The sequence below is a fragment of the Dasypus novemcinctus genome, chromosome 6 (assembly GCF_030445035.2).
Source record: "Dasypus novemcinctus isolate mDasNov1 chromosome 6, mDasNov1.1.hap2, whole genome shotgun sequence".
In the NCBI taxonomy this organism is placed as follows: domain Eukaryota; kingdom Metazoa; phylum Chordata; class Mammalia; order Cingulata; family Dasypodidae; genus Dasypus; species Dasypus novemcinctus.
The window spans coordinates 93,036,387-93,051,377 of record NC_080678.1 but is presented as its reverse complement, the minus strand read 5'-3'; the positions used below and the strand labels follow the sequence as shown (position 1 = coordinate 93,051,377).

The window sequence follows — 14,991 nt, the reverse complement described above, 5'->3', positions numbered from 1 at the left end:
ATAGTGTATGTAATCCAGGTTCAGTCAGTTTACATTGAATGTGAATGTGCTGTTCCAGGGGTCACTGTCATTCAGGGACGTGACTGTGGGCTTCACCCAGGAGGAGTGGCAGCACCTGGACCCTGCTCAGAGGGCCCTGTACAGGGATGTGATGCTGGAGAACTACAGCCACCTCGTCTCAGTGGGTAGGGATTGTGTTTTATCTAACTCCTGATAACATTTGTTTCCTTTTTTAGTTGCAGATATACGTGGTTTCTTTGTAGAGATAATGATTTATAAGCTTGAAATTCAGGAGTCAAAAACTGATCGATCCCTTTTGGACACTATAAAAACATTTGTGTTCTTCTCTCCCCAGTGAAATGTTCAAGTGGGCCTATTTTTGTTAAGCTTCTATTTTCTTGCTGGCATGCCCTGTCCTCTTTTAAAAATCCTGAACTTCAGGCCACCTGGCCCAAACACTGTCATTTCCCATTCACAGGGTATTGTGTAACCAAACCAGAAGTGATCTTCAAGTTGGAGCAAGGAGAGGAGCCGTGGTTACAGGAAGAGAGCCAAAGCCAGAGCCTCCCAGGTGAGTTAGCGAGTACACAGGGAGCCACAACCAGGGAGTTAATTCAGACTGGCATCTTTGGATTTTCAGGAACCTTTTCTTAGAGTTACCAGAACTTTGGGGTGACTGAGAATAATTGACCTGCATGCCTCACATTTGCAGATAACAGCTAAATGCTCTTTTTTTCCCTTCCAAAAATCTAGTCCTTACTTATCTCATTAGAGATATTTTTTAATTCTTTCTGTATCCATTTTATTTGCCTTTAAAAAATTGTTGTAACCTTTATACCTCAGAAAATTTCCCATTTTAACCACTTTCATGTGTACGAATCAGTGATGTTAATTATTTTTACAATATTGTTCTTTGAGCACCACCATCTATTACCAGAACTTTTTCATCACCCCAAATAAAAACTCTGTACACATTAAGCAGTAACTTCCAATTTACCCCAACTACCCAGCACTGGTAACTTGTAATCTATCTTCTGTCTCTCTGTATTTACTTATTCTAGGTATTTCACAGATGTGGACGCATACAATTCTTGTCCTCTTGTGTCTGTTGTATTTCACTCAACATGATGTTTGTGAGGATCATCCATGTTGTCACATGTCTCAGAATTCCACTCCTTTTTTATGGCTGAGTAATACTCCACTGTGTGTATATACTACACACAGTGTATACTGCTTTTGTCTATCCATTTACTTTTTGATGGATACTTGGGTTGCTTCCACCTTTTGGCTGTGTACATTGGTGTATCAGTCAGTTGTCCTGTTTTAACCGTGTTACGTATTCATTCAACAAGTATTTCATACCTAACGCATGCCAGCTATATCTGTGTGCTAGGGATATAGCTGCTGACAATATCATGACCCTGCTGTTGTGAAGCCTGCATTCTAATAGTAGAAGATAATGTAATGTGTGTTGTTTATGAAAGTGCAATTAGGAAAAGGCCTCTTAGAGGTCACTATGATGATTAACACAAATTTGGGTGAAATGAGCCAGTGGGTTCTGAATATTCTGGCTAGATGGTATACCCCCTGCCACAAAGCTGAGATCAGAGTGTTTAGTCTCTGTAGAATAGCAATGAACCAGGCTGTATATTGAAGTGAGTGAGTGCTGGGGAGCGTGTAAGAGCTGATATCAGAAGTAGTTGGGGCTCGGTTATGCTTGGTCTTACTGGCCACTGTGAATTCAGTAATTTTATCCTAATGAGGTAAAGTCATTGGAAGGTTTTGAGCAAGCAAGCACATGCTCTGATTGATATAAATCTCTAGCTATTGTGCAGTGGAAATGCTGGCAGAGGGTTGGGGGAAGAGGGTAAGAGTAAAAACGGGGAGATCAGTTAGCCAGAGTCAATGGGAAGGATGATTGTGGATTGTATTAGTTGGGAAATTGTGAAAGTCAGGTGATATGATTGAACTCTTGATATATTATGAAGTTGTAGCCAAAATAGGATTTGCCCTTAGATTGGGTTATGGGTATATGAAAAAGAATAATCAAGGATGACCTGAAAGGTTTTATCCTGAGACACTGGATACATGGTGATACTTTTGACTGAGATGGGGGAAATGGGAAGCAGCAGTTTTGGGAGGAAATAAGCAAACATATAGGTTATCTAATCAAATACTGTCATATAAAATGGTAGTAATATTCTGTTCAGTATAGAAAGGACACAAATAAAAATAAAATGTTGAAAAATGGTAGCATATAAGCCAATCAGAATCATGTTCTAACATCCTTTAATTGTTTAAAAGAAATTTTATTGTTAAAATTTAATTGGTAAATGATACAAGTTTGTAACATGTACAGCTTTAAAACTTGATTGATTGATTGATTGATTTTTAGAGAGGTACTGGAGGTTGAACCCAGGACCTTGTACTTGGGAAACTGGTGCTCAAACCACTGAGCTGCACCTGCTCCCCACAACTTTAAAACTTTTATTTTATTTTTCTGGGTGACAATGGTCTTTGTATAGGATTGATCCCTTGCTTCAGCCATATGTGTACAAATGTATAATTTAAAAGCCCTGGAATGTGGAGGGTAGAGGTCATTTCTGGGCTGATTCTGCCTGGGTTGCTAAATCTGCCTCTTTCTAGCAGCCAGAAATATGGCTCACTCCTTCTGAAAGCTGCCAGTTCCTTCAGCACAGGAAAGCCCAGAGAATAGGCAGAGTCGATGAGGGAGTGGACAGCCGAGGACAAGGGCATGTCCTGCAGGGAAGGGCATCGTCCTGAGCTTTGACGTGGGCAACCTCATGCCTGTGCTTCAGGGTCACCAGGCCTGCCACCTTTCTCTGTCTGCCGGGCCCCCTTCTCAATATCAGCAGCTGCCTCCAGAAAGCAGGAAACAGTGGGTTGTCCAGTCTTGATTTCAAACGTCCTGTCAGGCTTCGCAGAAATCTTAATAGGCAGAGGAATGCCTTCTGTGGTGCCCTTTGTCTTCTTGTTGAATTCCTTGCAGCACTGGCTGGTGGAGGTGCCTCGCTGACCTGCGCCCTGGCCTGCCTGGCGATGGGTGGGATCACAGCTCCGGCCTCGGGCTTGTCAAGGGCCCGAGTGGCCGACTTAGTTTTGACAGATGTGGGGCTCAGGGACTCAGTTCACCCCACAGGAGCAGCAAGAGTGCTTTAAAAGTTTTAAAGAGAAGAAAATGGAAAAGAAAAGAAATCACCAAATATACTGGATCAGACCGAAAAAAGATAACAAAGCAATGGAAATGAACAATGGAATGAACACATGGAAACTGTAAATGAAACATAGGAAACCAAATCCAGATATTTTAGTAATTACAATATATTCAAAGGGTCTAAACTCTCTTATTAAAAGATATTGTCAGATTGGACTTTTAAAAATCTAGCTGCATGGTGTTTGAGAGCCACACAGAAATATGAGCACGTTATATATGGTATACCACCAGGGCTCCAGTGTGAAATGATTGTGGTTTCTTGACTTCTATAATTCATAAAAATTTAATTTGAATGAACAAAGGAAATTTACTTATGGTTTTTTAATTGAATAAAACCTATCTTGCTATTACCATATGAGCCACTTGGTCCCATTTATAATATAAGAACCACTGTAAGATGGTAGTTGATCTTATTTTTCCTAAATTTGAAACATTTTGCTGTTTTATCACCTTAGCAACTATTTAAACACCACTCATTAATTATGTCCAACAATGTGAAAATAGACTGAAATGCTAAGAAAATAGAAGAATGATGAATTTCCTTAGAAAGATAATGCAGGAGCTGATGTAGCTCAGTGGTTGAGTGCTGGCTTCTTCCCATAAGCGAGATCCTGGGTTCAATCCCCTGCCCTGATACCTAAAAAAAATTATAATATTTACAATAGGGAAGTAAATTATCATTATTAAATCATCCTTCTGCTTTCTTATTGAATTTCCTAAAATATTGTGACAGCTATGATGAAGGTATAAAAGAAGCCTGGAGCAGAGCAGGTGTAGCTCAGTGACTGAGCATCTGCTTTGCATGTATGTGGCCCTGGGTTCAATCCCCAGTACCTCCTTAAAAAAATTTAAAAAAGAGAAGCCTGGAGAGAACATCTTTATAGTTTTTTCTTTCTTTTTTGAGATTTCATTGAACACAGTTGAGAATTCAGAATTTTTCATTTTCTGCCCTTAATGTCAAAGAGCAGAAAATTGACAAGAGGCAGACTTTTCACAATTATTACACAAATTCGGAAGACAAATGCAAAGAGAAGCACCGTACACTCTAATGATGATGACTTAATTGGTTGTATAAGATGTAGATGTAGATGTAGATGATATACTAGATGACTCGAGGTATGCATCTGACCCTGTTGTAAGAACAGTCTGAATGTGTACTTACATTGGTCATTAGTACGTTTTGTGAATTCCAGCTGGAATGCATATAGAGCCCACATAGTAGAATTTTCCTTTGAATGTGTGTATTAGTCATTTTTGAAATTTAATTTGGTGGTGGTATGTAGAATAGATAAGAGAGGATGAGGTCCCCATCTAGATCTCCATCTAATTGTTGCTTTGAGATCTCCCCTTACATTATTATCTACTATTTTCCTTGTGCTTCTGTTTACTATTTTTTGACTTGTTGGGCTGATTCTGTTTTCTGTGAGGTTCCCCATTCCAGGACCAAGCAGTCAGTCAAACATTTGTTTATGTTTATTTCAAATTCTCTGTCCATTTTTTAAAGTTACATTGGCAAAAGTTCAAATTATTGTGTTTTATTGCTGGAGACCCTGTAATTTTCCACTACTGCAAGTTACTTGTTTTTTTCCACACACACCGGAGCAAAGAAGGATGATGCCTTTGGGATCACTTTCACAACAAAAGGCTGGGTTATAATAAGACATTTGAGTATATGTTTCCTTTTCCTGTGTTAACATTTATAAACTATGATAAATTATTCTCATTCTAGATTTCTTCATAATTGATGACCTGGTAGAGAAGAGCCAGGAAGACCAAGACCAGCATCTGCGGGAAGTTGAGTTCATCAACAGCAAAATATTGTCTCAGGCAAGGAGTAGTACATTAGGAAAAACATTTTATCTGGACACAAACCCTGCTTCATCAAGAATATCTGGTAAATATGACTCATATGGAATGAGTTTGAATTATATTTCAGAATTAATTATTAGTAATAGAAACTCTTTTGTAAATAAACCAGAGGAGTTTAATACACATGGGAAACTGCTCCTCTGTACAAAGCATGAGAATCCTCATTCCAGAGAGGAACCTTTTGCATATGATGGAATTGGAAAAGCCATCAATGGAAACGAGGACCTGTTTCAGCATCATAATATTCAGACTTGGAAGCAGTCTTCTGAATATGATGAATGCAGGAAAGCCTTCCATGAGGAGGCAGCCTTCATTACCCATAAAAGAGCATGTTCATGGGAGAAGCCCTGTGAGTATAATGAATATATGAAAACCTTTTCTAATAATTCGACCCTTCTTGTCCGCCACAGACCTTGCATAAGGGAGAATTGCTGTGAATTTAATGACTATGGGAGGAGGTCTGTTGGGGAGAAGTCAGCTCTAATTAATCACCGTAGAGTTCTGGTGGGGGAGAAACATGTTGAGTGTAACGTGAGTGAGAAGAGTTTCAGCAGGAAGTCACTCTCCACTCACACTCAGAGAACTTACAAAGGAGAGAGAACCTTTGACTCTAATGAAAACTGGGAGCTTTTCTGCAAGAAGCCAAATTTCACTCAGCATCAACAGACACATATGGGAAAGAAAGCCTATAAAACTAATCAATATGCTGGTGCATTTTGCAAGAAGCCAAGCCTTCCTACATATCAGAAAACAGATATAGTAGAAAAACTTTATGAATGTAGTGAATGTGAGAAAACCTTTGGCCATAAATCCTCTCTTATCTTACACCAGAGGATACACAGAGGGGAAAAACCCTATGAATGTACCGAATGTGGGAAAACTTTTGGATATAGGTCGGGCCTCGCCGTCCATCAGAGAACACACACAGGGGAGAAACCCTATGAATGTAATGAATGTGGGAAGAATTTCTGTGAGAAGTCAAATCTCCGTGTACATCGGAGAACTCACACAGGGGAGAAACCCTATGAGTGTCAAGAATGTGAGAAAGCTTTCAGTGACAGGTCAGCTCTCATGGTGCATCAGAGAGTACATACCGGGGAGAAACCCTTTGAATGTACGGTATGTGGGAAAAATTTCTCCCAGAAGCCAAACTTCATCAATCATCAGCGAACTCACACCGGAGAGAAACCCTATGAATGTAATGAATGTGGGAAATCTTTTTCTGTGAAGTCAAAACTTAGAGAACATCAGAGAACACACACAGGAGAGAAACCACATAAATGTGGTGAATGTGGGAAAACTTTCTACCATAAATCATCCCTCACAGCACATCAGAGAACACACACAGGGCAGAAACCCTTCCGATGTAATGAATGTGGGAAAACCTTCTACCAAAAGTCATCCCTCTCAGCTCATCAGAGAACACACACTCGGGAGAAAGCCTGTGAGTATCATCAAACCTTCCCCTGGAATCCTGACCTCACTCAACATCAGAGAAACAACCCTGAGAAGAAACCTTGTTAACATCCTGAAGGCTCAGAAACCTCCGCCCTCTTGTCAGACTCCTTGGGTAGCAGAAACAGCCCAGCTGGAGAACCCAATAAGCAGGGGAAATCTTTTGCCCAAAAGTTACATTTCAATGAACAACAAATAATTGATATTTGGAAAATTGTATTAATATTTTGAAGATGCACTGTCAGCAAAAGTTTAAATTATAACCTGTATTAATGAGTTTGTACTGAAGGAAACTATATTAGTTTGGGATTTGGGTTTAATTTGGGAATTAAAACTTTGATCTTAAAGTATTATCTTAGAATAACTGTTTCAGATATGGTACATTTTTTTTTTTTTTAAAGATTTATTTTTATTTATTTAATTCCCCTCCCCTCCCCCGGTTGTCTGTTTTCTGTGTCTTTTTGCTGCGTCTTGTTTCTTTGTCCGCTTCTGTTGTCGTCAGCAGCACGGGAAGTGCGGGTGGCGCCATTCCTCGGCAGGCTGCTCCCTCTTTCGCACTGGGCGGCTCTCCTTATGGGTGCACTCCTTGTGCGTGGGGCTCCCCTACGCGGGGGACACCCCTGTGTGGCACAGGCACTCCTTGCGCGCATCAGCACTGCGCATGGGCCAGCTCCACACGGGTCAAGGAGGCCCGGGGTTTGAACCGCGGGCCTTCCATGTGGTAGACGGACGCCCTAACCACTGGGCCAAAGTCCGTTTCCCAAGATATGGTACATTTTTGTTGAAGGTATTCTGCTATAGACATACTGTGGAAAGGAATCTTTTATGATTCCTTTTGAATCATGAAATGTATAATGTTTCCCATACTTAATATCTATGTATTTTTTTGTTTTAATGGAAATTTTTGAGATTATTTTAGATCGTAAACTGCATTTGTAAGAAATAATAGTGATCCCATGTACCCTTTACCTAGTTTTTCCCAAAGATAACTTCTTGCAAAAACTATAGTACAGTATCACAAACAGGATAATGGTATTGATGCAATGCACTGATCATGTTCACATTTTCCTAATTTTACTATTCTCATTTATGTGTGTGTGTGTTTAGTCCCGTACAGCTTTATCACGTGTAGGTTTGTGTATCCACCACCATAGTCAAGATAAAGAACTATTCCATTACCACAAGGATTTTGTGTGCTGTCCTTTTATAATGACCACCCACCTCCCTCTTGTGCCCCTCATCCATCCTTAACTCCTGGCAGCCAGGAATGTGTGCTTCATTTCTAAATGTTGTCACTTTAAAAATGCTGTATGACCCGGGGATGAGTCTCCCTGGCACCGAGGGACCACTATCAACTACCAACTGATGATGCAACTGGAAAATGACCTCATACGGAAGGTTCAACGCGAATCAGCGGAATATCCCTGTCTACATAAAATAACATGACTTTAAAATGCTGTTTGACCTAATGTAAGGGGGAAATGGAAAGGAGAAATGAGTTTATATGGCTACGAGTCTCTAAAAAAGAGTCTGGAGGCTGTCAGAAGGATTGCCCTTATGCACAACTGAGCAGAGTCAGAGAGACAGATAAAGCAGATACAACCCCCAGATATCGGTTCCTTCGAGGGCTAAAGAGACCCATGGGAGTTATGGTCATGGCCGATGGGGTTAACTACCATGTCAGATGGCCCCTCTTTGGAACTGGTGTTTATGTGTGACGAATCTGGACTCAGATGGGATCTCTCTTCATAAGACTTTCATGCTAATGTGCTGGAGGTGCAGTTAGTGTCGGGGTTTAAGATATATTTAGGGGATTTGAATCTCTGGACTGACAATGTGATAGCCAGGTCCTGAGCCTCAACAGACTCCAGCTCCTACAATCTGACTTATTGGGCTCACCACACTCAGCTAAAATGGAGTTGAAGAAGGACAACCACCACATCATGGAGCCTAGAGTGATTACAACTGAAAGTGGGAGGATTGCATCCAGCATCCAGGTGGAATCTGAGCCTCCTCTTGACATAGAGGTGCAATGGACACAACCAATCCAATGTCCACATAGAAAAGGTGGCATTGGATTGAGAAAAGTGGACATGATGGCTGATGGGTATGGGGAAAGGCAGGAAGAGATGAGAGGTGGAGGCGTCTTTGGGACATGGAGCTGCCCTGGATGGTGCTTCAGGGGCAATCACCGGACATTGTAAATCCTCACAGGGCCCACTGGATGGAATGGGGGAGAGTGTGGGCCATGGTGTGAACCGTTGACTATGGGGTGCGGGGGTTCCCAAAGATATACTTGCCAAATGCAATGGCTGTGTCATGATGATGGGAGGGAGTGTTGCTGAGGGGGGGGAGAGGTGGAGTGGGGGAGGTAGGGTTCAATGGGACCTCATATATATATATTTTTAATGTAATATTATTACAAAGTAAATAAAATAAAATAAAAAAATAAAAAAATAAAAAAAAAATAAAAATAAATGCTGTATGAATGGGAACATACAGCATGTAACTTTTTAGAAGTGGCTTTTTTCACTCAGCATAATTCCCTGGAGATTCATCCAAGTTTTTATGTATATCAGTAATTTGTTCCTTCTTACTGCTGAGTAATATGCCATGGTATGGGTGTACTGCAGTTTATTGGCCATTCACCCGCTGAGGACATCTGGGCTATTTCCATTTTTTGTCTGTGATGAATAAAGCTGGTATAACAAGGTTAGAGATTTTTGTGTGAACATAAGTCTTCATTTCTCTGAGATGCATGCCCAAGAGTGCAGTTGCTAGATGGTATGGTAGTGCATGTGTATTTTTTGAGAAACTTCCATACTTTTTCAGAGTGGCTGCACTATTTTACATTTTCACCAGCAATGTATTAGTGATCCAGTTTCTCCATATCCTCACCAGCATTTAATATTGTCACTATTTTTAAATTTTAGCTATTCTGATAGGTGTGTAGTAATATATCATTGTGGTTTTAATTTGCAGTTCCCTGATAACTGATGGTGTTGAACATCTTTTCACGTGATTATTGCCAGCTGTAAATATTCTTCAGTGAAATGTCTCTTCATGCAGCCCTCTTTCTAATTGGATTTTCTCCCCTTTTTTAATATCTTTTTTTTAAAGATACATAGATAACACAAAATGTTACATTAAAAAATATGAGGTTCCCATATACCCCATTCCCTACACCCCCACTCCTCCCACATAGATAACTTCTTTCATTAGTGTGGTACATTCATTGCATTTGATGAGTTTTAATGGTTGAATTTTGAGAGTTCTTTATTCTAAATACTAGTATTTTGCCAGGTATGTGATTTGCAAATAATTTTCTCCTAGTCTGTAGCCTGTCTTTCCATTCTCTTCACATGATCTTTTGCAGAGTGAAAGATTTTTGGCTCCGCTGAGCTGGTATTTTGTTTTGCTTGTTGTTGTGGTGGTTGCTTTTTAGGAGGCACTGGGAACTGAACCTGGGACCTCCCATGTGGGAAGCAGGTGCTCAACCGCTTGAGCCATGTCCACTCCCCAGAGTGAAAGTTTTTAATTTTGATGAAGTCCAGTTTATTGATTTTTCCTTTTATGGATTGTACTTTGGTGTCAAGTATAAGAATTTTTTGCCTCTTGCTTGATTGTGAAGATTTTCTCCCATTTTTTCCTAAAAGTTTATACCTTTATTTTCTCTTAAAAAATTTTTTTAGCAAATCAATTTTGTTGATACATATTAATAAAGCATACAGTTCATTCAAGGTGTACAATCAGTGGTATTTGGTATAATCACATAGTTGTGCATTCATCACTTCAGTCGTTATTAGAGCATTTTTATTATTTCAGTAATAGTAATAGACAAAAAACAAACAAGAAAATTCTTCACCTCTCAATCTCTCTTGTTTCCTCTACTGTACATAGCTGCTATTTCTAGCTATTCTTTCAGTAGCCAGAAATAGTTTTGTTGAGATATTTTTACGTAGCATATGATCTACCGAAAGTGTATAATCAATGGATTTTAGTATAATCACAATTTAGTATAAGCACAATAAACACAATAGTGTGCATTCATCACCACAAGAAACTTTAGAACAGTTTTATTCCAAAAAGAAAAACTCCATACCCCTTGGCATTCCTTCCCCAGCCCTACCTAACTACTAATCTAATTTCATCTTTATAAATTGATTTATATTTACATTTTATATAAATGGAATCATACAATATTTTGCTCAATATATTTAGTTCATAGTAACATAATCATACAGTATTTGTCCTTTTGTGTCTGGCTTTTCTCAACCTAATGTCCTCTTGTTTCATCCATGTTGTCATATGCTTTGTGACATTTCTTCTTACAGCTGTGTAATTTTCATCATGTGAAATACCAGTTTGTTTATCCATTCGTTGGTTGATGGACACCTGGGTTGTTTCCAGCTTTTGGCAATCATGAATAACGCTGCTGTGTACTTCGGTGTGCAGATGTCTGTTTGTGTCACTGCTCTTAGTTCTTCTGTACTTCTGGTAGTGATACTGCAGGGTCACATGGCAAATATATGTTCAACTTCTTTAGGAACTTCCAAACAGTTCTCCACAGTGCTGTACCATTCTGCATTCCCACCAACAGTGAATAAGTGTTCCTATCTCTCCACATGCTCTCCAACTCGTGTAGTTCTCTGTCTTTTTTAATAGTGGCCATTCTCACAGGTGTGAAATAACTCGTTTTTATCTTGACTTGCATTTCTCTGATTGCTAGTGATGTTGAATATTTTTTTCATGTTTTTTTTTTTCCATTTGTATTTCTTCTTTGTACAAATGTCTGGTAAGTCTTTTGCCCATTTTTAAATTGGGTTGTTTGTCTTTTTATTGTTGAGTTGTAACATCTCTTTATGTCATGGATATTAAATCCTTATCAGATGTGATCTCCAAATATTTTCTCCTATTGAGTTGGCAACCTTTTTACCCTTTTGACATAGTACTGTGAGATGCAAAAGTGTTTAATTTTGAGGAAGTCCCATTTATCTATTTTTTCTTTTGTTGCTTGTGCTTTGGTGTAAGGTCCAATGAACCACCACCTACTACACAATCTTTGAAATATTTCCCTACATTATCTTGTAGGGGTTTTATGGTCCTGGCTTTTATATTTAGGTCTTTGATCCATTTTGAGTTGATTCTTATATAGGGAGTAGCTATAGATATCCAGTTCTCCCAGCACCATTTGTTGAAGAGACTGTTTTGTCCTGTTAACATGGCTTTAGTATGTTTGTCAAAAACCAGTTGGCCATAGAGATGAAGGTTTATTTCTGTTTGTCAATTCTATTCCACTGATGGATGTGTCTGTCATAATGCCAATACCATGCTGTTTTGACCACTGTTGCTTTGTAATATGTTTCAAGGTCAGGCAGTGAAATTCCTCCCATGTCACTCTTCTTTTGTAGAATGCTTTTGGCTATTTGGGTACACTATCCCTTCCAAATAAATTTGGTAATTGCCTTTTCTATTTCTGTAAAGTAGGTTATTGGGATTTTGATTGGTGTTGCATTGAATCTATAAATCAGTTTGGGTAGGATTACCATCTTCAAGATACTTAGTCTTCCAGTTCACAAACATGGAATGTCCTTTTTTTTTGGCCAATAACTTAATAGTTTATTAGTCAACAATATTACAAATATTTAAAAATTACTTAATATAAATAATTGGCAGCAAACTATTCCATTACAGAGTTAAATTACAAGTACAACAGACAGACTGGAGATTTAGACACCTGGAAGATAACAATAAAGTAAAATATTTAACAAAATTTTTAAGCTGAAGGTGTTTACCTAGTGTCCATAAAAGTGTGGGTTCTCTTTTCTTTTAGGAAAAAAACAAAAGACAAAATGTCTTTAACACCCCATTAGCAATATAAAATAAAATCAACTGAAAATACTAACTTGCATATCAAAAACCATTTATAATTGCAATCCAAACACTCCATAAACCACTTGTGTGATTCTATGCAGAAACTGGAAATTAGAAACTAGTTGCTTTAATAGTACAAAGATTTCAGCTCCAAAAATAGTTCATGGCATGTCTTTCTGTTTGTTTAGGTCTCTGTTGATTTCTTTTAGCATTGTTTTGTAGTTTTCTGAATACAGGTCCTGTACTACTTTGGTGAAATTGATTCTTAGGTTTTTGAGTCTGTTCATTGCTATTGTAAATGGAATTTCCCCCCTGAATTCCTGCTCAGATTGTTCAATACTAGTTTAGAGAAACATTATTGATTTTTGCATGTTGATCTTGTATCCTACCACTTTGCTAAACTCATTTATTAGCTCAAGTAGCTTTATCATAGACATTTCAGAATTTTCTAAATATAGGGTCATGTCATCTACAAATAGTGAATGTTTTACTTCCTCTTTTCCTATTTGGATGCCTTTTATTTATTTTTTCTTGTCTCATTGCTCTAGCTAGAACTTCTAGTGTAGTGATGAATAACAGTGGTGACAGTGGACATCCTTGTTTTGTTCCTGATCTTAAAGGGAAAGCTTTCAACCTTTCCCTATTGAGTACAATGCTGGCTATGGGTTTTTCACACTCTTACCATATTGAGGAATAATCCTTCTATTTCTTTTTTTTCCAAAGATTTATTATTTATTTATTTCTCTCCCCTTCCCCGCTCACCCCCCCAGTTGTCTGCCCTCTGTGTCCATTTGCTGTGTGTTCTTCTGTGTCTGCCTTTATTCTTGTCAGCAGCACCAGGAATGTGTGTCTCTTTGTTGCGTCATCTTGCTGCATCAACTCTCCATGTGTGCGGTGCCATTCCTGGGCAGGCTGCACTTTTTTTGCGCTGGGCAGCTCTCCTTTGAACCTTGGGCCTCCCATGTGGTAGGCGGACACCCTATTCGTTGGACCACATCTACTTCCCATATCCTTCTATTTCTATCATTTGAAGTGTTTTTATCAAGGAAGGGTGCTGGACTTTGTTGAATGTCTTTTCTGCATTGATTGAGATGATCATATATATTTTTTTCCCTTCAATTTGTGTGGTGTATTACATTGATTGATTTTCTTATGTTAAACCAGCCTTGCATACCAGAAATAAATCCCACTTGGTTGTGAAGTATAAGTGTTTTGATAAGCTGTTGGATTTGATTTGCAAGTATTTTGTTGAGAATTTTTGCATCTATGTTCATTAGAGAGACTTGTCTGTAATTTTCTTTTCTTGTAGTGTCTTTATATTGCTTTGGTATTAGGTTGATGTTGGCTTCATGAAATGTGTTGGGTAATTTTCCCTCCACTTCAAGTTTTTGGAAGAGTTAAACAGGATTGGTGTTACTTCTTCATGAAATGCTTGGTGGAATTCTTTGTTGGGAGATTTTTGATGATGAATTTAATCTCTTTAAATGTGATTGGTTTGTTAACTTCTAGTATTTATTTTAGCCTCAGTGTAGGTTGTACATTTCTAGGAATTTGTACATTCATCTAGGTTGTCTAGTTTGTTGTCATAAAGTTTCTCATAATATCCTCTTATGATCCTTTTTATTTCTATGGTGTCAGTTGTAACTTCCCCCTTTTCATTTCTGGTTGTATTTATTTGTATCTTCTCTCTTATTTTTCTTGTTGATCTAGCTAAGGGTTTGTTAATTTTGATCTTCTCAAAGAATCAGCTTTTGGTTTTGTTGATTTTCTCTACTTTTTTTTTGTTCTCGATTTCATTTTTTCTGCTCTGATTTTTATTACTTCTTTCCTTCTGCTTGATTTGGGATTTGTTTGCTGTTCTTTTTCTTGTTTCTCCAGTTGTTCACTTAGGTCTTTGATTTTAGCTCTTCCTTCTTTTTTAATATAGGCGTTTAGGGCTATATATTTCCCTCTCAAGACTGTCTTCACTGTGTCCCATAATTTTTGATAACTTGAGTTCTCATTTTCATTTGTCTCAATATATTTACTGATTTTACTTACATTTCTTCTTTGACCCACTGATTATTTGAAATTGTTTATTGATTATTGTTTAGATCCACATATTTGTAAATTTATCTCCTTCCTGTCAAATATTGATTTCCAGTTTCATTCCATTATGATCTGAGAAAGTACTTTGTATAATTTCAGTCTTTTTATATTTATTGAGAGCTGTATTATTCCCAAAGTACGGTCTATCCTGGAGAAAGATCCATGGGCACTTGAAAAGAATGTATAACCTGCTGAGTTTAGGTGTAATGTTCTGTATATATCTATTAGGTCTAACCTATTTATCATGTTGTTCAATTTCTCTGTCTCCTTGTTGATCTTCTCTCTAGTTCTATCTATGATGTGAGTGGTGTGTTGAAGTCTACTATTAGTCCTCCCTCCAGATGGCTCCCTTGTCTGTCTGCTTGTTGTTTGCTTGCTGTGTCTGCTTGTTGTCTCTGCATGTTGTTTGCTCATTGTGTCTGATCATTGTCTGCTCATCTTCTTTAGGAGGCACTGGGAACCAGACCCAC

The 14,991-nt window shown here is 38.4% G+C and overlaps 2 protein-coding genes across 8 annotated transcripts in view; both read left to right on the top strand.

Annotated features, from left to right (window-relative positions):
* The window catches only part of LOC101417375 (zinc finger protein 33B-like), a 79,658-nt gene extending 69,363 nt beyond the window's left edge, over positions 1-10,295 (top strand). For 4 of the 7 annotated variants that reach the window (XM_058299205.2, XM_012522777.3, XM_071215901.1 and 1 more), the window contains 2 exons: positions 479-571; positions 4,965-10,295. In XM_058299205.2, coding sequence (XP_058155188.1) covers positions 479-571; positions 4,965-6,628 — 1,757 coding nt within the window. In that variant the 3' untranslated portion in view covers positions 6,629-10,295. Of the gene's footprint in view, positions 1-58; positions 186-478; positions 572-4,964 lie in introns of all 7 variants that reach the window. The other 3 variants (XM_071215900.1, XM_023587000.3, XM_071215902.1) reach the window with 1 other exon arrangement.
* Positions 5,017-14,991, top strand: part of ZNF487 (zinc finger protein 487) — a 136,797-nt gene continuing 126,822 nt past the window's right edge. The window contains 1 exon segment of the mRNA XM_058299209.2: positions 5,017-5,129. The gene's annotated coding sequence lies outside the window, so the exon portion shown is untranslated.